General features: G+C 38.3%; 1 protein-coding gene across 10 annotated transcripts in view; it reads right to left on the bottom strand.

Moving 5' to 3' along the window:
• The window catches only part of CDC42BPB (CDC42 binding protein kinase beta), a 93,785-nt gene that overhangs the window by 47,165 nt on the left and 25,402 nt on the right, over positions 1 to 21,218 (bottom strand). For all 10 annotated transcript variants that reach the window (XR_003526703.1, XM_027637644.1, XM_027637635.1 and 7 more), the window contains exons 2-4: positions 18,270 to 18,361; positions 7,113 to 7,196; positions 3,516 to 3,611 (exon numbers count right to left, since the gene is read on the bottom strand). Coding sequence is in view for 9 of the 10 variants with exons in the window: in XM_027637644.1 (XP_027493445.1) it covers positions 3,516 to 3,611; positions 7,113 to 7,196; positions 18,270 to 18,361 (272 nt within the window). In the remaining variant the exon portion in view is untranslated. The remainder of the gene's footprint in view (positions 1 to 3,515; positions 3,612 to 7,112; positions 7,197 to 18,269; positions 18,362 to 21,218) is intronic.

Raw genomic sequence — 21,218 nt, 5'->3', positions numbered from 1 at the left:
AGATTAATCGTCTTTTGAATATATTTCAGTGAAAAAGTACAGAACCTCCTAGGCCAAATAGCCATTACCCTATCCAGGGAAAGGACCAATACTGATAGGGTAATATGAAAGAAGAGGACTCAGGTGTGCCATTTGTTTTTCATACCACAAAATAAGGATTATGTTTTAGTTATTTCCTAGCAATAGTCACCTAAATCCAGACCATCACTTCAAGTACAATGACTTTATCTAGTACTACCAGTCTTGAGCCATTTTGTTCCATGCTTCCCAAAATTATTTGATATGTGGGTTTAGGACTAACTTTGCTTATTCTGGAGTTAAGTTTCTAAAGCAGTCATGTTATCTTTCTCCTTAAAGTAAAGCAACCTAAAATCCACTGTCCCTGCCACAGATTCATCTTCCACAAGGGAAGGAAATTAAAGAAGACAGGAATGCAAAGGAACATAAAGTGCAATACTAACAGTTTCCTCACTATCTTTTGGCTTAAAAGAGCGACTCTGAACCATCAGTCTTCTAAAAGGGATATTGTCCTAAAGCATTTTCTCTCAAATTCAAGGCAAAGAGACCTTACAGAGCCTTTTGTGGTAAGTGAAATATCCTGCCTGTCAGGGACAAGGTAATGCACTTCCCTTAGCTCCCAAAGCATTTATAACTCAACAAGAACTCAGTTGACCCAGAAGCAAGGAACTTGGATCAGAGAAAGATCATGAGACCTCTTCTATAAGAAAGTCAAATTTTATTCACCTTTTAATTCAGAACAATCTACTTGCCAGGAGGTGCTTCCTATGGGGTTAAAATAAAGGCTATTCTGATGCTGAAATCTAGAGGGATTGCATTTCTTCCAGGGAATTGACTACATCAAACAGGATGAGAGTAGTTAGAAATCAAAGGAAAAAAAGGATATCAAAATACCCTTACGAGTACTCAGAAGCCTTTAAGAGGCTGACAGCAGACAAACATACATGCCCCTTCATCATGACTGAGACTGGGAAGGAAAACTAACAGATTTTAATCTAGAAGAGATGGAGAACTTCAGGTCCCATATAAGTTTCTAATATTCATGGACTATGTTTCACCAACATCATATCTGCTTCAGCAGAATCACCAAAGACTTACTTAACCCATCTTGACTCAAGATGGCTCTATGAAAGCTTTCTAAGAACCAGAAGAAAAAAGTCATGCTACCATTCCCATGTATTGTCATTTAAGATTTGGCTGTTTAGAACACAGTAATGTATGATGTATTTACTTCAAAGGTTTTAAAACTACAGAAGCAGAACCTGAAAATGAACTCCAGAACATATACATTTTGTAGAATTTTGTATTTCTTGATTAAATATAAGTTCTGCATTATCGAATGCTCTATTAATATTAAATAGAGCCTATAAAACCCTAGTTACTTTTAGACTCTTCAAAGGCAGGTGCCTTTTCTACTTTTCTACTTTAACATCTTACCTTCTCTTTGTCTCATTCTGAACCGTTTGTCATGCAGCCAGAAGAGGCAAAGCCCGAGGTGTGGGAAGACACCAAGGCTGTCTCTCTGCTTCAGGTTTGGCTTAGGCAGTTTTGAATTCAAGAATCTCTAGTTATAATGCACAAACATCACTGTGAGGAGACACTGGAATATAGAGTTTTCTCTTTCAGAGGGCCAGGTTGGAAAACTGAGCTCTGTTGTCTGTTCTTGTTTTGTTCTCAGCTTTGTATTCCATTCTACAAGGATCACAGATGAGCTAAAAAGTAAACCAAATCTGCCCAGGTTCTGAAACAAGGCAGCACTCTCCAGGATAAAGAAAAATGTGGTTATAACCTTCTTCAAGTTCAGAAGAGAATCAAATAGAGATCTTTTAGCCCTTAGACAAACACTAGATGGTATGGAAGAGAACCTTCTGTCCAGGTTTTTGGATGAATTTATTTCCCAATGTGTTTCACCTTCTCTTCATGCATCATTTGCAACAGTGACCGAGATGCAGATCCACTCCATCTGTGAGCATCACACATTTACAGGAGATAGATGCTGAGTAACAGACCAAATTGGAAGGCAGCATCTCAGCACATGCAGAACCAGACCTCAGGCAAGCTGAGAATCTGCTGACTTTGGCTGCTGGGCAGAGCTGTTGATTTCTCAGATACTGGATCTTAATTACATGCTAGATGTCTACATTCTGCTGTCAAGTGAAACTTCAACATCTAAGTGCCTCTGGGAACTTTGGGAAAACAAATGTATTTATATTGATACATCTCACTTGGAACTGATTTGTATAAAATGGTATTAGATCCCCCTGTCATTACTATCACTTGCTATCTTGCACAGTTAACAATTTTTTCTTAGGTAGCTCTATCCTTACAAGCTACTTGGAAATACAAACAGGATACTTTATGTTATTTTTCTGCAAGTCTGAAGGCTGTTTGGTTCTGTGGGAATTTGAAATTATAAGCTACCTACAGAAGGCAGTGCCAGAGATAACCAAACTGTGAGAGATCGAAAATCTGGATCTATCACAAACCATTCAATGGAAATAGCCTGTAAATGAGAGCCTAAGACATGACTACTTATTTTCTTACAATGTGTTTCCTATTCTAAAAATACTTTAAACGTGATAAAGTAATGCACTTTGTTTCAGCATTTGTGGAAATGAATGTGTATTTTCTAACTCTTGCTTAGTTCCTGAACTCTTTGGCAGCCTTTTATCAATACATTTTTTCTTATTTATATTCATGATTTGCTACTGTGGTACTATCTAAAAAGTGTTAAGAAGGTGAAAACTTTCACACTACAACTCTGTCAGTTGTTATAAAAGTAGCAGGTTTGCAAATCCAGCCTCAAGTAGCCACAGGGAAGCTGTGTGGTTCAGCATGTTACAGAATATGGGGACTTGACTGTCTGCTCCCAACCAGTGCTCTCCTGTATTCTGTGACTAAGGTAAACACAGCTTATGTTACAGTTCTAGTAACTCATCATTAAAAAATGTCATAAGAGTATGGACTTCCTTTATAAATGGTTGCTAAAGTCTCTCAATCTACTGAGATGATCAATCTGCTGATTTAAAAACATACTTTATAAATACTTTTAAGAAATAGGCTTTTTTCCCCCTAGGGTTTTTAAAATACCAACATTTTAAATCACTTTTGCCAGTTTTAAACAAAATCTTGCTTCAAAAGACATTCTCAAGGTTAAAAGTAAAATAAAAAGATTTCTGACTTTCACTGAGTTAATATCTCTCAAATTATTTAATTGCAACCTTATCCAAAATATTAAATTTGAACATGATATTTTTTATGCAATGGTAGATTATTTAATTTAAAATGCTCAAGTAAAGCTCTATATACTACATTACTACACAACTTTCTCACTCTCCTGGAGTTACAGTCAGTCCCTTTGAAGTTTTTCTTCAAGGAGAAACACTGCTGTGAGGCATGAGGTGGACTGGTCTAATGCACTAATATCCTTAAAATATACAAAAAAATAAAGTTCTTTCATAACCCAAAGTTTTTATTAGCTGATGAATCAAACATACCAAATAGTTCTCATCTTGAAAGGCATAGTGCAACGTAGTAATCCACTGACAATCTCCATTCACCAAGACATTTCTCTCCTCTCGGAAGCAAGCTGTCTAAAGGAAGAGAGGGGGAAAAAGTCGTTGTCAACATCAACAAGTAGTTTTCATAGGATGAATATATATGGATGTTTCATGGGATTATTTCAAATTACTGAACAGAGGTCTCTATTCATTGGAATTCAGTCTGCACAAGTGACAAGCTGAGGAATCTCTGCAGGCTTTAGTCAGGCATTCAGTCACTCTAATCCTGACTGGGACTTTAAAAAAAACCAAACCCAAAAAACTCCATACCAACACACAACACCCCCGCAAACACCAAAAAGCCCACAAGCCAATTCAAGTCAACACTAAATCTTTGTTTCATAAAGTATTTTTAAGAGCCAGAAAATGATAACTTGTCACCGCCATCTGTAGCAGAAAGATAATGGCTCTAGGAAGGTAAGTCTGGTTCCTCTGATAAAGACCTTTATGAAAACAGTTTCATGTACACTTTTATTACGTTACAGTCCCAGTTCCAGACACTGCCAACACACTATAGGAAATAAGTAGATTTTACTATTACTGTCTTATCTTTGTCCAGTATAATACATTTTCATTTTCAATAATCTTTCCTCTACTTCAAACAGCACACTGCAACACTTCAGAGAAGCAAGCTCTGTGTAACAGGTTTTCTCAGCATCTTTACATAAAACCAACTTTCATAAACTTCAAGCGAGTCTCCTTAATAAAAATATATTAATGTTTTTATTGGATTAAAACCATCAAGACACAGACCTTGGGACTCTTCCACTCCTCTCAGTTCAGAGAGGCATTATCAGGATATTCAGTAGATTCAAGTGTTAGGGTTCTAGACAAGAACTGACTTTTTTTTGTTTCTGTCATTGCTGTTCATTCAGATTTCTTAGAAAATGTATAATGGAAATGTGCTTGGGGAGACCAAGCCTTACCATACATGACTGCACCTTATAAAGGTATCTTGACCATTTTTCCCCTCAAAGATAGCAAAATTCCATTTATCTTTCTACTGAAGAAGATCATGCTGTGGTCACATTGTAAAGCTAGTAATCATTGGTGCAAAGAGAAGTAAATTGTAATTAAATGCTAACTGAGTGGTTTAACGGTTTATGAATGCAAGGCCAAAATAACCCTCTACAGAAAAGCCTGGCAGCTACAGCAGCTCCAAGTAATCCTATTCCCTTCCCGCAGCACCAGAGCACAGCCCTTCCCAGATCTTCTGGCACCACAATGTGAGTAGGCTGCCAACACAGAAAACTAGTTTGTTTATTTTCGAAGACATCAGTTCCTTGATCCAGTTCACTGTGCAACCTCAAACAGTGAGGGAACGTTATGAACACTAAAAACCCAGCAATGCTGCTGAACACTTTGCATCATGAATTCAGAGTATAAAACTCTCCCTCTCTGCTTACACTAGTTTAAAAGGCCTTGAGACGTGACTTGAAAAAGCATGACAGGCTACCTAATCACCCAGTCAGGACTTATTTGGAACTGTCAACAGTAATACAGTAATGACTATGTATTTTGCTGTCAGAACAATAAATGCAAATTGTCCTTATCAACACAGATGGCATGCCAATTTTGCTTGTAACCCATTTATCAGGTGATGTCAGGTGATATTCACTAATCTTTCCTTTATTTTAGTGGTTTCCAACCATGTGGGGTTTTTTTTTTCTTGCAGCCAATACATGAATAAGCAGTATTTAGATAACTTCTTGCTAGGTTTAATAAGTCATACACAACAAACATAAACCAGTAAAACAACATGCTTGTCAGACCACTCATACAGTGGATAATAAAACACCTGAAGTCTGCTTTTCAGTAGAACTGCCCATTTAAGAGCCTGCTGTATTCTTGCAGGCTTCATTTTAAAAATAATGAGTTTTACCACATTTGGGAAATTTTAACACCCAAATGTTGTGTGAACTTGATATGCAGGTTATAAAGTCTTGCTTACCCAGAAAAGCCAAATCAAGTGATCAAACTGAACAGGAAAAGACAAAGGGGCCAAGCAGAGAAGACACTTCCTTTATTGCCTTTTGTAGATGTGAAAAATGAGCAGAAAGAGAACTTTTTTAGACTGTTATTAATTATAAGTGTGTATTGGGAAAACTATTGCTTATTATACATTTTTCTTGGTAGTCAAACCTCTTCCACCTCATGCCTGTCTGAGAGGGTAAGAGGAGTTAGTTGCATGATTTGAAGACAGTTTGTAAATAGCTGTCTTCTCAGGACATCTCTACGTGCAAAAGTTGCAGCTACTTAGATAGACCATTTAACGAAGTCACTTTAAAAATTACTAAAGTAAGCCAGCATAGCTACATTTCCATGAGAGTTTAGAGATCCCTGCAAACACTTCTGTTTAAAATAATTCTATACTGACCAATGATTTAACACAGCTGAAATCTGCATAGAAAGGGCACCAAATTTGCCTCATACAAGGAAAGGCTTAATGCAGAACCGCTGATGCAGCACAGCCCAGAGTGTGAAATCTCCTGACAGCTCAAAGGAGAGCCGGGTGGCTGCTGCCTGTAAAGAAGTGCATGGATGGATGGACAGAGTGTGACTAAATCAGGCAAAGGCAGTGGTGAAGAGGGGCTTAACAGGAGGGAGGAGACTTTTATCACAGGAAAAGAGCTGGCACTGACTCACTGAAAGGAAGGGAGGCACTGGGAAGGGCAGGCTGGGGGGGAGGAGGTGTCAGGAAGGGGACAGAAGAATGGGACAGGGAAGGGTCAGCAAGCTCGGTCCTCAGCAAAGCAGCTAGTGCTCACCCCTTAACAGAACTCCTGCAAGTACTGATGCACTACATGTACTTTCTCCTCAAATCTATTGCTGTTAGCTTATGTAATATTACATTTGCCATAAGGTTTTCCTCTACTGTGCAAGCATAAGTATCCTAGGAATATCTATCCTACAAAGCTGCTTCCCACTGCGTATTCTTAGTAGGTCTTTTCCTCATTTGTGAAGTACCCACTCCAATTTACACGATTTGTTGTGACAATGTACATATCCTTTCACAAAAAAAGTCCTTCTTAAACAAATTTACCTTCTTAACGTTTTGTTTTACAATCTGAATCTCTGATTCCAAAATATTTAGTTACAGTTTCACTAGTTATACAAATCCTGTTACAAACTGTAGGATGCAAAGCTCCTTAATGTATGATTTCTGAATGGAAGAGAAAAAAGACCTTTTCATAATGTTTTTGTATACAGCTGTGAATGTCACAGTACCACCAATCTCAGCTTTCATGTAGTCTTTAACTTGCCTTTACTGTAAACAAAAATCTGGCCAATAAATTCAGGGTAAGAACTAGGGCAGACTGTCTGGTAAACGAATACACGGTAATGCTGAGAACAACAGATGCCTGGAAGGGACTGTCAGACTTGATTGCATTAAAACAGCTTAAGGAAAAAAAAGAAAAAAAGAATGAAGCTCCTATGCTCATGAAATAATTCTTCCTAATCTGGAAGAGCTTCAATGCAATCTTCCTAATGTCATTTTAAAAATTCTCCATGTTAAAAAAACATATTACTTACCTCTGCCCTTTTAAGCATTTCCCACTTATTCAGAATTTTCATTGCATAAATGCGCTCTGTACACTTCATTTTAACAACTGCAACCTGAAATAATAAGATATTTTTATTTAACAGAAGCATGGTCAGAAAAACACAGTTTTCAAACAGCTTAATGTTCACAAATCAACAAAATAAGTTACTCATGAGTCATGAGTGATCAATTGACACATTGATAAACCACAGCTTGAGTCTTTGCTCCTTCTATATTCCTCCTACATTAATACTATGTGCTTGATGCACCATGTGTGGTCAAGTGCTCGTGATGAAGTACATGGGGGATGATACAGGAGGAGCATGAAGCTTTTCATATGAAGATGTGTAGTAGAGCTGCATTGTTTCCCAAGAACAAGCAGGGCTTGTAGCCAGGCTTGCAGCCAACGGGGCAACATTTAAAAGGGCAGCCTGGGAAAACAAGAAAGGCTGCTGTCAATAGAAATACACTACATTTGACTAATTTGTTTTCACATTTCATGTCTCAGAAACTTGAAAGATATTTGAAGATTAGCATGCTTTTGTGTACTGTATGCAGATACTTTAAAAGAAAAAAATAATCATTTATTTATTCACCATTTTGCTTGAAGCATTTTACTCTGCATCCTGTGTACGAGATTTGCTTACACTGATCTGTTATGAACAGTAGCTGTGCACATAGTTGTAACCGTGGAAGAAAAAACAGAGACTACAAAAACTTCAAGGCTTAAGAATGCAAAGACTTTATTTTGACCAAGACTTGTATTCTCCAAGACCAAAACTAATTCTTCTTGTGGTAAAGACACCATTTCCACAAAATTCTTGCAGCTGGCAAAAAACCCCCAGGCATCATGACTAAGACAGCAACATTTTCACAGGACTATACATGGACTGCTTGAATATTTCTACTGCTTCTCAGCTCATCTCTATTTCAGAAGCAGAAAACCAACCAGCTTCCAACAGAGCTCTGAATAGCTGTGTGAAAAGTAAAAGGAATGACATCAGCTCGCCTCTTCTGTTGCTTAAAAACCCTTATCTACAAAGGATTCAGGAACTACAGCAGCTTTAAGATGATGCTGACTACAAAAAAAGGTTGGAGTTATGCGTCAAGCAGAGCAACACTATACAAAGCTGTAAGTCTTGAGGAGGGAAGAGGGAAGTGTCATACCTCCCTGCACCTTAGCAGTAAAGAAAGCTCCAGATGAGGGGCACGGGGATTACTGCTTCTCCAGTAACACAAGAACAGGATATTCACATTTAGACAGATATCTCACCATGCAGGTGAATTCCTAAAGCCTTCCACCCATCAGTGAGTGAAACTCCACTCACCAGGTCACATAATGGATAACAGCACCTTGTATACACTTGCACAGAGTCATGTAATGGAAACACAGCTCTAAAAAAGGTCTCATAGGTACCCACCACAGGAAAGACATGGGAATCTGGCCCTAAGCACAGCTGGCAAAGGCAGAGCACTAAGAAGCAGCTTTTATAAGTGATGTAGAATATCCACAGCTACATTACAACCCCAGTGCCTCCTGGCCTACAAGCACCTCCTGCAGACACTGCTCATGCTGCAGGGGAAGGATGAGCAAGACAGGAGCATTTCAAACAAACACACGAGGCTCCTTGGCACATATGAAACCGTTCAACATTGACCTTCAGCAATGGCTTAAAATTTAAACAGCCTTGTTCCTTGCCTCATCACAGCTAAAAGTCACTGTAACAGCCTCTCTCCGTACACTTAATTGGGTCATTACCCTGATCCAACTGAAGGCACACTCTAAGTCAAACAGCACATTAAAAGCTTTGAAAAACTGCAAGATGCTGACTACACTTCTTAAACTGTTCCAGGAAGAACATGACAACTCAGGAAAAGCCACCACCTCCAGAGCAGGGACAGAACAGCACAGAATGCTGTTACCTGCTGCAGAGGAACAAAGGAAGGAGCCCTCTGGGGCAGATGCAATTTGCAAGTGCAGCTCTGTGAGCCCTGGAGTAGCAACATTCAAGTTTCACTACAGCACAGCTCTAGAACTGCTCAGCTATTTAACTACAAATACAGTGCACGAACCCAAACCCAGATAGGTATCTACTACACTTCATCTAAGGCCATCACTCTTTGAAAACACTGCAGGACAGTGCAAGTTTGGAGCATGCTCAACTGGTGAGGAAGGATGGGAGCCTGGAGTGCTGGAGGACAGGCACAGCTGAGGAGCTATGCAAATGTTAGAACAAAGTAGGAAATGAAACAGGACTGGAAAAAAGAAAAAAAAGAAAAGAAGAAAGGATGCCAAATCTGTAGGACCAATTTAGCAGTTCCCCAGTTGCTAACTATATATTAGTGCTATTTATTTTCAACTGAAAGGACTGCTTAAAAAAGACCCAATTTAAACTTTCTGGAGGAAGATAATTGTCTTCTGTGGAAGAAAAAGTAGAATTCATAAAAAGAAAGTTGAGTCATATTTTCATATTAAGTGATTATCAAGTTATGACACCAGTAAACACACTCTGCTTTAGCTGTAAGGGTGACAGAGGGGTAGCTTCTTGTGTCAGCAGAAAAATTAATTGAACCATACAGCAAATTAGGTAATTCCCGATGAATTTTACCTCTGAAAAGAAGTCTGAAGGAAGATACCTCACAGAAGTGACAGAATTTCTGCCTGACTAGACCTGACTCCTCAACCAATTCAAATCATTAGGATTTTTTTTTAAAGGAAAACAAACAGAAAAGTGTAACCCAAACCTCCTTGATGTCTGAACTGAAACAGGGAAGCACAAAGGAAATTATGCTCTGATATACTCAGTGCTGTTATAAGCAAGAGTACTTACAACAATGAAAAAAAATCCTTTCTTCTATAAAACACCTCAGCATTTCCTTTGAGTTACATTTCTTTTACTTTCTTCATCAGGTGGCAGTATTTCTAAGTTTACTATTGTCACTTACTTTGGCTGCTTCTGACACGGTGCAGTGGAGTTGTTTTTTCTTATTTTTGTATTAATTCCTCTTTCTCTGGCATACCTCAAATTCAATTACAATAACCACACTGACCACTTTGCAAGATCAAACAGAGACCTCTTTTACTGCAATTGTACTAACCATGCAAGATACCTGGTTTTAAATATGATGATGATCCACCACATCTACTAAAGTTGGTGGTCAGAGATATTCCAAAGGACACAGATTTGTAAACTGCTACAAATGCAGTTTGTAGCATTTTAGCTTTAAGAACAAAAGCATTGTTTCTATCTTCAGAGCTTAAAAGTCAACTGGCTGAACAAGTGCTCATGTTATACACAGACCAGGATTTAATTTTGGTACTCACTCTTCATTTCCAAGGCTAATACAACTTATACTGTCATAGAAGTTAAAAAAAAAAAAAGTATGTTGAGGATAATGAAAGAAAAAAATGTACAAGCAGAGGTATAATAAAAGAGGAAGAATCTTCTTCTGAAGAAGAAGATTTAATAACCTAAAATATTCCAGGCCTGAAAGAGATAACAGCTATGATGGATATATAAAATCATGAAGAAGATGAACAGAGAACAATAATTTGCTGTTTCTCATAACACAGAAATTGAAAAGCATCAAATAAAATAAAAAGGTAACAAGATTAAGGAAGTATTATTGTCACACAACAGTTCTGGAATGCAGTCACAGGCTGCTGTGGACACCTAGGTATTCAGAAAGTATTTAAGTATGTACATGCTTAATACCTGAGTAACACACACAGCAGCGTGGGTCTCAGTGACTACTGACTGCTGGGTTAGGGAGTCCCTGAACCCTCATCTGCTGGAAACTGGGAAGGTTCTGCTCTGTCCTTGGATTTTGTCACCTACACCTCTGTACCTGGCCAAAGGGATGGGATGTGGGCTAACTAATCCTCACACGTTTGATGCCTGTGTCAAACTAAGAAAATTAAAACTCACCCAACTTGCATTTCATAATGTCAAGTTGGAATGCGGAATCAGGGGGTCCAAATACACAACAATCCCAGAGATGTTTGGTAGAGAGATTTATATGATTCTGTTTTACTGAGTCTTGAAACACTGGTAAGGAAAACTTGCAGATGCAAGGGTTCCCCCACCACTGCAACACCCCCTTCCTGTCAGTCAGGCATGTCAGTATGGGTTTACTGTCTGAGTCATTACTATCTGGTGTGATTAGCATCACTGTAACTCTCAGGAAACAGGAACACTGCAATAAAGATCAAGTATGTTTCCTCAAGGACCTCAACCTCAGAAAGTCTAATGAGGCCTAGTGCCTACCATTCAACCAACTTTAGACATATTTATGTCAAAAAATATATGAGCATTGGTGCTAAAGTGCAAGTGAGATCCAGCTATGGTTACTACAGGCCACAACATCCAATCAGATTTGTATTACTTCTGCCATCTGTTTTATTCCCATACTTTGTGCCTCAAAGCTCTGTTTCACTTGTACTGCAATAAAATAAAGAACCAATATAGCTAAAGTAACTTTTCTAGACTTCGGCAAGAGTTAGTGTTTTCCTTCCTGAATTGTTTTATAGAAGTATTTTGTTACATTTTGATCTTCAAAACCCACTGAATACTGACATTTAGGGTTGCACTGTACAAAGTCATCCCAGGCCAATTTCCACCTCTCCTCATGACCCAATGAAACCTACAGGGTGGGAATCTGAGCCAAATCAGCCTCTACAAACATGACAGAACTTCCCACCACTGTACTTTGCCCTCTGAGTGACATGATCAGCATTAGTAAGCAGCATCAAGTTACAAATTTTCTTTTATGCAAACGATACGTATGGCACAATTAAGTGCAGAAATCATTTAAATGTAAGACTGGCTTTCCAGAAAACAATCGAGACAGTTAACAAAAAGATTTCTTGGAAACTATGCTGGCATTAATTTCCAAGCAAAGATAAAAAAAATGCTCACTAGGACAGTACTCATGCTCATGGTACATTAATTTTCAGGTAAAACTTATCCTCAAGGACTGGACTTTAGTAATAAGGTGAAACTCAAGTACAAAATGTTCTCACCTGAAAAGAAGAGGAACACAAACATATAGGTGAAAATACTCATGCAAACAGGTCATAATGGCAAGTGGTTAAGAAAAAAGGCAAACTCGATTTTGTAATTCACAGGCAGATAGATACGCACCACTAGGGATGGGCAAACATTACTGCCTTGTAATACAAACTCATTGGAAACTCCACACACAGCCACACCTCAGAAAAATAAACTTTATCTGGAGCAGGTGTGAAAGAGGACTATTGAGATGATCAAGGAACTAAAGAGTCTCTCATACTACTGTGGGAATAGAGGAAGCTTTATTTATAAAAAAAAAAAAGGTAGATATTATTGTTATCTACAAATAAAATTGGGAGGAAGGACATCAGTAATGTGGGTGATAAAAGATCTGCTTAGGCTAATGGACAATAAAATTACAGATAAAACAGTGTAAAATACCATGAATTAACCTTTGGCAGGAACTTGGAATGGCTTTAGACATTTGAGCAGAGATTTTAGTCAAGACTTTCAACTGGGAGAAGAGACAAAATGTCATTTCAGATGTAAACAATTTAGCTGTAATGTCTTATTACCAGATTCATAATTGAATATTACAGTCATTTCCCTCAGCTAAAGCTTGTGTATGCCATTTTTACTCTACTATTTCTGTCTCGTGCTATTGATACTGTGGACACCAGCTACTGTAAAAACACCGCAGGAACTGCTTTATCCTCATAATAGTCTTGGATATGAAAAGTCTTTGATATAGAGCTCATTAGTTAATAGTTTTACTACTGCATCTTGGAGGAAAAACTGGTCTGGGCTGCTCTATCAGGTTTATTTTATGTCTCTTTTACATATAAAATTAACAATCAGAGTATCTTTTGATAGAGTTCATGTGCCATGGTGCACATTTCCAAAGCAAAATCAGGTTTTTCTGAACATGCAGTATATGTCTTCATGTTGTGCAAATAAGAAATGCCTTACAAGTTCCAGCCAGAAAGATTCTGCAAAGTAAAAATAAAGACCTCGAACAGCACCTAAGCTGTTCCTCAGCAACTGGGGGGGTTTGCAGAGACAAATGGCTGGTCTCCCAGCAGCATTACAATGAACTGTGTCTCTCCAGCTCCTTGCAACCTGCCTGTCTCCATAGTTACTTGGTGCTGCCATACAAACACACACAGATCTGGGGAGGACTAAGATAGCAACCAGCTCTTTTGAAGCATTTTCAAAACAAAGCAGCTTCTTTCTTCATCCATTTCCACAGCAGAAAATAGCGTGCTTTGATTTTTTTTTTTTTTTGTGATGAGCATACTGATGAAAAGCAAAGCTAATTAAATACTTCCACATCATATTCTGAATGCTTTGACTCTTTGAATAGTTCAATGAAAAGTGTCATATATTGTATGCAATACTTAGGAATTCTGTTAATCCACAATGTAGGAAGGTATAGTCCCTGCTGGGCACCTAACACCAACCACCAAAGCTTCTGAATAAGTGAGACAGCCTTAAATTGCAGTCTGTAGCTCACTGTGCCTCAGGTTAATTTCTAGAACTACATCAAAACATTGAACTCAGTACCCTACAGCTGTGATTACAAGATGGAAAGGGCACAAGCAGCTCTGCCTCTTGCTGCCAAGCACGACTGACCGCAGGAAGCTTGGGTTTTACATATTCACTTTTGACTCTCACCGCGACCTTAGCCAGTATCTCTCTCATTAGGAACCACATAACTGCTCAGAACCTGTGGTACACAGAGGATCAGTCTTATTCTCTCAACCATTATTTATTTTCTTCTGGGAACACATTTTTCTGTCTGCTGATTCCAGCTGAGACTGACTAAGCCTCTCGAGTCGAGGTGACATGTACTATTACTAAACACTACACAGATCAAGTCTGTACAGAACAGCACTTATATGAAAAGGTATTTCTAATCCATTCAGAGCAGTAATACTTAGGTGGGGCACATTAAGAGTTTTAGTTATTTTTGTCCTAAGCAAGACTAAGCAGTTCCACCCTTCCGCTGGAACCACAGTAAGCATTGCTCATTCAAGAAATCCTTGCTAACAAACAAGGGAAGGAAAACAATTGTTTCAATTCCACACTACCAAATTTCCAGGAGGTGTCAGCCACGTTATACAATCCACGTTCTCAAACAAGGTACATCTTGACACATTCTTCCTTCAACAACTGCTCTTCAAACGAAATTGCATACAGCAATGTGCATAAGTGGTCTTTTACACAAAATGAGGACACATGACCTTAAAGACTTACATTACTAAGAGGTCAGACGAACCTTGCAAAGGAGCACATGCAAGTATTAAGAGCCACAGTCCCCATATACAGTGTCCTTCTCCTACCCCTTTCACCATACTGTAAGCAGGAATACTCCCAGTTCCCATGCTACAAGGACTTCCATTCAGGTAGGTTTTGCATTGGGTTTTGTTCTCATATTGCTGGAAAAAGTGTAAAGAACCAAGCTGAGTTCTCCTGGTTTGCAAAGGAGTAAGAAAAAGGTAGTGACATGCCAGTACTGGTATGTACTGGTGATTATACCAACCTGCCTTAAATTAGATACTGATTTTGCAGTTGTGTTCACAGGGATAAGCTCACATGTGGTCTCAATCCTCACTCTGGTCAAATACCACGTTTCCTTGGCTTATGTGTTGTCTGGCAAAAATTGACCACTGATCCTGACTAATAACTAATATCATGCTTTTATTTTGTTTAAGCTATATTTCTTCAAAGCTACTGATTATTGCAAAAGGCCTTCGGTAGGAATAAAGCTGCTGGCATTCTCCAAAAAGTCCAAAGGAGCTAAACTGAGAAGAATGGAATGTAATTTTCATCGTTTTTGAAGTCTGCCTTGTTTAGCTGTTCAGTGTTTAAATTAAACTACTTAGTTCTAACAGGAATATGTTTAGTTTAATTCTGATTCATTTCTTTATACATTTAAACACATTGTATAGGTATTTAAAAAATTTACTTCTAGCAGATAAATCCTCTCAACTAATTTCTAACATAGTTCCCATGTATGAATGAATGTACTACAGAAAAATTACTTACAGCCCCTCCATTCAGTTTTATCAAGTGTTATTTTATACAAGTCAAATGCCACAAGTTCCTCTCAAGAAACTATATTTCATTTTCTTATTATGGAATGTCAACCTTTAAATAATTACTATTTTATAATGCCTACAATATTTGGCAGTTACAGCATGTAGTATACACAAGGGTCAAAGGATGCTTTCATAAGCAAAAAGCACAAAATACTCTGGTAAGAATGCTTAAAGAACAGTGAACTTAAAATCAATTATTCCTGCATAATGTAAACTGATAAAAAGTTTCACACTGCTGCAACTATAAACTAAAACTTTTCTAGACAAGAGACGAACAAGATGTGATATTGAGAGATAACTAACACCACTGACTCTGTGAGCACTCACAACTCTAACAGAAGGATGAAATTAAGACACTTTCTCATTTCACTTCTGTGAAACTTCATTTCCACTGAGGGGGATGGGGTGTTTGAATTGCTTTAGTTAAGTTCCATGCTTTTCCAAATGAAAGAATATGAAACACATTGTTGATTCAGGCACTCCAAACACTATTAATACAAGTTTTCACCCAGAATCTGTATCTTTTATACACCTTAAGACTTTTGATCCAAAGCTAAGAAAGGTCATCCTAAAGCCCCATGGCAAATATAAACTGAAGTCTCTGGAAGTTCATATAAATACTTCATTCTGCTGTTGTACTGAGATTTCCAATTGGTCAATTCCTTAAGTGGAGACGAGCATCTCTTGAAAAAGAACAGAACAAATACCATGGAAAACAGCCCTTCCTTAAAGTTATACTGTCGGAAGGCAATCCCAACACTGACTCCATCTGCAAGTCACTATAAAGGGTTCCCATTTTTGATAGCTATAGCATTCACAAGTCTAGCTCTGAAAAGATCCAGAAATCCCTTCTAATCTTGCCAAAAGACAAACTGCCAAAATACTAATCTAAAATTCTTTAGATATCAGTGGTCACAGCCACTATAGCAAGTAATTCGGCACAGCAAGACCAGAACAACATCAAAGTATCCTGTGCTGAGCCTTCCCATCTATACTGTGTGCAGTTCAGGAATTTTGTTTCAGATTGTATCCAGTCTGGTTTCCTGGACCAAACATGCTTTGAAGCTGTTAGGATAGTCAAACCCAGTGATTAATTCTTAGGTACTCCTTGGGCCCAGAAGTGCATTTGGCGCACACCTGGAATGGAGGTTCTGGTTAGTTTCCTCCAAAAGAAATCCAGCACATGCTTAGGAAAATCATTCTGCAGTAAGTAGGGACACTGTCTTCAAAACAGTGCCACTGCTTTGAACCAAAACCCTAATAGAGAGGTAGACACTTACCGACTACTGTCTTGATTCTCCAGGCCTTCTATCTACTCACAAACCTCTCTGCTTAGACCTCTTTCCTGGACTAAATTTGTAGTTTTTTTCAGACCTTCCTAGAACTTAGCAAATTTTTCCAATTCTTGCTTTTTCCTGACAAACTCTTTGCAGTAACTTTTTTTTCTAAAAGTCATGTTCGAATAATACATATCAGCTAAAAAGAAACACTTAAGTGTTTCAGTTAAGTAACTGATTTCCGTGCAGTATTTCCATTGCCCTGACATTCCCTTTTTTGTAACAAATGTTGTACTTATCAAGTTCAACATCCACTAGAAAGTGAACTTTCGTCTTACAAGTCAAGATGTTACTGTTTATCTGCACATTTTACTTAAAATGCTCCAGTTCCTTCAGAAGCTGTATTCACAATAATTACATCTGAACTACCTGTTACCTCATCATATCATTAGATGATAGTACAGATGAAGAGGTATTCTTAAAACACTAATTTCTGTCTTAGGAGTCCACTTTTCTCAAAAGCAGTCTCTGAAGTAGCTTAAAATTATGTGGATACGAAGCTATTACTTCACGAAGCTATCACTGCCCATATAAACCTCATTACTTTCTGAACCCAGTCCAGTAGGGTCCTGGAATTTCTGGTATTTCTCCAGCTTAGTTTCTGGTCGGCCTGTGACAGCCCTGTCCCACAACCAAACCCTACATGGAAGAGTTTGAGGTGTCCAGGGCACAGCACGCTTGGAAGGAAAGGCCTGCACGGCACACAGTGCTGCTCTCCGTGGAGACAACTGGAGATGGAGATGAGGAAGCTTATCCTTAGCCACCAGCAGCAGAAGTTGTAACCAAGTGCTAAAGGGCTGAAGTGAGCCACTAATGGCAGTCTCTAAATTTCACTTTAGTGTGGCACTACTTAAAAGAAGTTTCCTGGAAGAAATCTAAGGGTTTTTTTCTTCTAGAAATTCTCTAGTTAATAACCTCTCTTGCTGATAGCTATGACTTTAGTTACTTGTACTTAAATGCTGAAAGGGTTGTCTTTGAGGTTCTCCAGAAGTCTCAGGTATCCTATGCCTGCTGGAGGGGATGTGCTCACAGATGCTTTTGCCAGTGGCAAGCCCTACCAGACTTGTGTAACTGATGAGACTTTCATGAAGCATATTAAGAAGTAAAGCTTCAGTCCAGGGTCCTGGGACTGGCGAGTCCTCAAAACACAAGGCGTTCCTATCATCCCCGCATGATTCAACTTGCTGTCCAAAAAACAGATCCAGCAGCCTTTGATCTTCAAAGATGACAGGGAGCAGTCTTTGAGGCAGCCAAATGTGTCTTTCTGCATTACCACATTGCTACAGAGACAGGCAGATGGGTGGAGCAACCTCTGCGCTCCTGCCATAGAAGCAGCCCAGTTCTGTGTTAAATTAGAGCAGCACCCAGCAGTACATATGGCAAGTGGGAGAAGAGATCCTAAATTCAGCTGTGCAGCTTCTAGGTGGAACCACCCTGTTCATAAACACATTGAAGAGACACTTGTTTTGCTAAACTGAAGTCAGAATGAGCCAGTCACAGAAATGGCAGAACTGGACACTAACCTGCTTCAAAGGGACCTGGCACTAATATCTAGCTTCATCTCACATTTGGAAGTATTTTAACACATCTGTGTGAATATTTTGTCTTTAGGATAAGTACAGGTCAACTATAGCAAGAAATCAGATGCACAAACGATGAAAGTTATGTTAGTACAACTGCGAGCAAAAATCTCTTACCTCTCCAAATGCACCTCTTCCGATCACTTTTATAATTTCAAAGTCATCTCGATGGAGTTGCATTTCCTTTACCAGTTTTGTAAATGGTTTTGCTGTTAAAGAAAAAAAAAAAAAAGAAAATTCAATTATAAAGAGAAACACTGCAAGCCAAAATAATCCATAAATCAAAGGTCAAAAGTACTTGTTGCATACCCAGAGCAACAGTAAATATTCAACTATCAGAACTACAGAAGGAAAAAAAAGTTATTAACACTATTTAATTAACACTTAAAAAGTTTTTTAAAAAGTTCAAGTATGAGTGGCTCTGCCTTGCTGCTAATGAGTAATGAGTAAAGTGGTCTTTCAGAAGGATTCCCCCCCCTTTCTTTAGGCCTTTGTGAATCAGTAAAGGACCATGTGAAAGGGAGATAGCTCATTCATTATTGGTAAACCCTAGAGATAATCTGTCCTACCCTTCAGCCACTAGATTAATTTTCTTCTTAAGCAGAGTGCAGCTTTACTTTTTATTATTTCAGCTAGTACCAGCTAAAGCTCTAACAGTCGACTCTCAAGAGAGAGCTGTCTCTACTCAACAGCAATGAAACCATTTCCCACAAGATCTGTGGCTAATTTAGGATTTTTACTTTGAACTATCTTTTCTGTTAAGCAACATTCATCAGATCTCAATTAGACCAAGTACTGAAGGGCTCCAGCCTAAAAGATGTCCAGCGATTATCTAACCCACACTCACTTTATTCAGTGGTCCCACTGGATTCATGACATTTCTCAAAATATTTGGTTGATAAATTCTACTGCACCTGCAGCTCCATCAATTTTCTCCTCTCCAGATCACAGCACGGGGATCACTATTTAGATATGACGCTCGTTACAGTTCACTACTCTGATTATGAAGATCAAATGAATAAGGAAAAACAGTGGTGCAAGTGCAAGCCAAACTGCACAAGAGCAAGTATGCACAAGCAAAGCAGCAGCTCATTCTTCAAACTAAGCACAAAAAGTTCGTTGGTCTTCAGTTCATCACAAACATTATTAGACTAAAAAGAATGAAATTTTTTAACACATGTATTTTTCCCATGTGCAACTGAATAAAATATCACAGAACTACTACTTGTAATTCAGCCCAGACTCCTGTTTTACCTCACCTTCCACTACAATTAAGCTAATGAGTTACAAGTCAAACAGAATTCCTACAAGAGGGGTCATTGCCTTGACAGTGTATTTTGGATGATAACACAAACAACCCTTACAACCACACAGACAGAAGTCTGAACCGGAGACTGCAGATTTCAGTATAAAATCTAACCAAGAAAGCCTGAAAACCTCTCAGCAAAAAATCATCAGAGCTAAATAAATGAAGAAACAGCTGTACTGAAGAATAACCATGCTGCTTCCTTGTACTTAGGAGAGGTGTTACTGAAAAGGTTTCCTCCAGAAGTAATACCCCTTTCACTGCATGCTTCTTGTCTACCCAAAGCATGAACTTTAATAATGAGACTCTACTAGCTTTTCTGCTAGACTCCTTACTTCAGCTGGACAGAAATGCCTACCACAGTCTTCCTCACCACAAGGTCATTGAGACTATCACCCCAAACCCCAAATTGTTTATAATCACAACCTCAAACCAGTTAGAGACCTATACCAGTCCAAGCAGACACCCATACAAGTAGATACCACTGCTGATGCCTGTGATATATGTCAATTATTCTGCAAGGTTCTCTCACCTCCTTCCCACCAAACCAAGACAGATTGAGGAAGCACAACTGCAGACAAGAAATAAACGTGACAGTTCCATTATTAAGTATGAGGTTGCTACTACAGAAAGTGGTTCTTTGGACTAATTTTGCAGAACATCAGCTTCTGTTATTAAAATTCAAGGAGAGGGGAAATGAAATCTAGTAATTTTATTTCTGGGGTCACTAACTCAATAATAATTTTTGTTTTAAATAAATAACAAATTTTAGCAATAGTTCTGATAAGCAAACAGAACATCAAAATCATAGAATCATAGAATGGTTTAGGTTGGAAGGGACCTTGTCCCTGCCCATGGGCAGGGACACCTTCCACTAGACCAGGTTGAACATTGCCAGCAATGGAACATCCACAATTTCTCTAGGCAATAAAATAACTGGTTTAAGAATAAAAACCCTGTTACTGTAAATTGACCACAAGCAACATTCAAAGCAGGAAGACAACCTATCAAAATCTAAGCTGTCTTGTACACTTAAAAAAACCCTCCCCTACATTTTTGTTGACTGGTGACAAAATATTTTGTCTACAAACTTCCTTGCTTTGAAGTGTATCTAACTTCACATTGCTAAAACTGGGATTCAGTTTAGAAATGCATAAAGTGGTATAAAAGCAAGTAAATTCGATTAGTTTTATATTTCAAAAGATAATCAATATTATCTATCAAGCGGAGAACATACTTTAATTTCAGTAAGCAGAAGAAATAGTGTCTGCAGGGAAGGGCATGAACGCCACCTTTCTAGGAATTGTACCCTTGAAGAAGGAAGGAACTTTAAGAGTTTTAGTTAATCTTGTTTTTTCATCTCAATTGGTCAACCGAAGTATTGCTTTTAAAATTAATTATTTTAATATCTGTAAAGGAAAAAAGTATTCTCTCCTAAAAGGAAGTTACTATTTTTACAAGCCATTTGTGCACTTAACTAATGTTTGCTTTTAGTATTTAGTAGGTGTTGGTGTTCAGAAACACAGCAGCTTCAGTGGCCTCTCTCTTGGAAAGCACTAAACATGAATATTTGGAGGTACAGAAATATTTTAAATTGGACAGGACTTCTCTTAAAATAGAAAAATTCAAGTCTTATAATAAAACCTAATATCCACAGAATCTCATCATCACAGAGACCACAACAAAAGTTACACATCAAGTCAGAGTTCAAAGGAAGCAACAGACCAGTAATTCATTTAAACTCATATTAACTTGATTAG

The sequence above is a fragment of the Corapipo altera genome, unplaced genomic scaffold (assembly GCF_003945725.1).
Source record: "Corapipo altera isolate COAL_440 unplaced genomic scaffold, ASM394572v1 23, whole genome shotgun sequence".
NCBI lineage: Eukaryota > Metazoa > Chordata > Aves > Passeriformes > Pipridae > Corapipo > Corapipo altera.
This window is presented reverse-complemented; position numbering and strand designations above follow the sequence as displayed.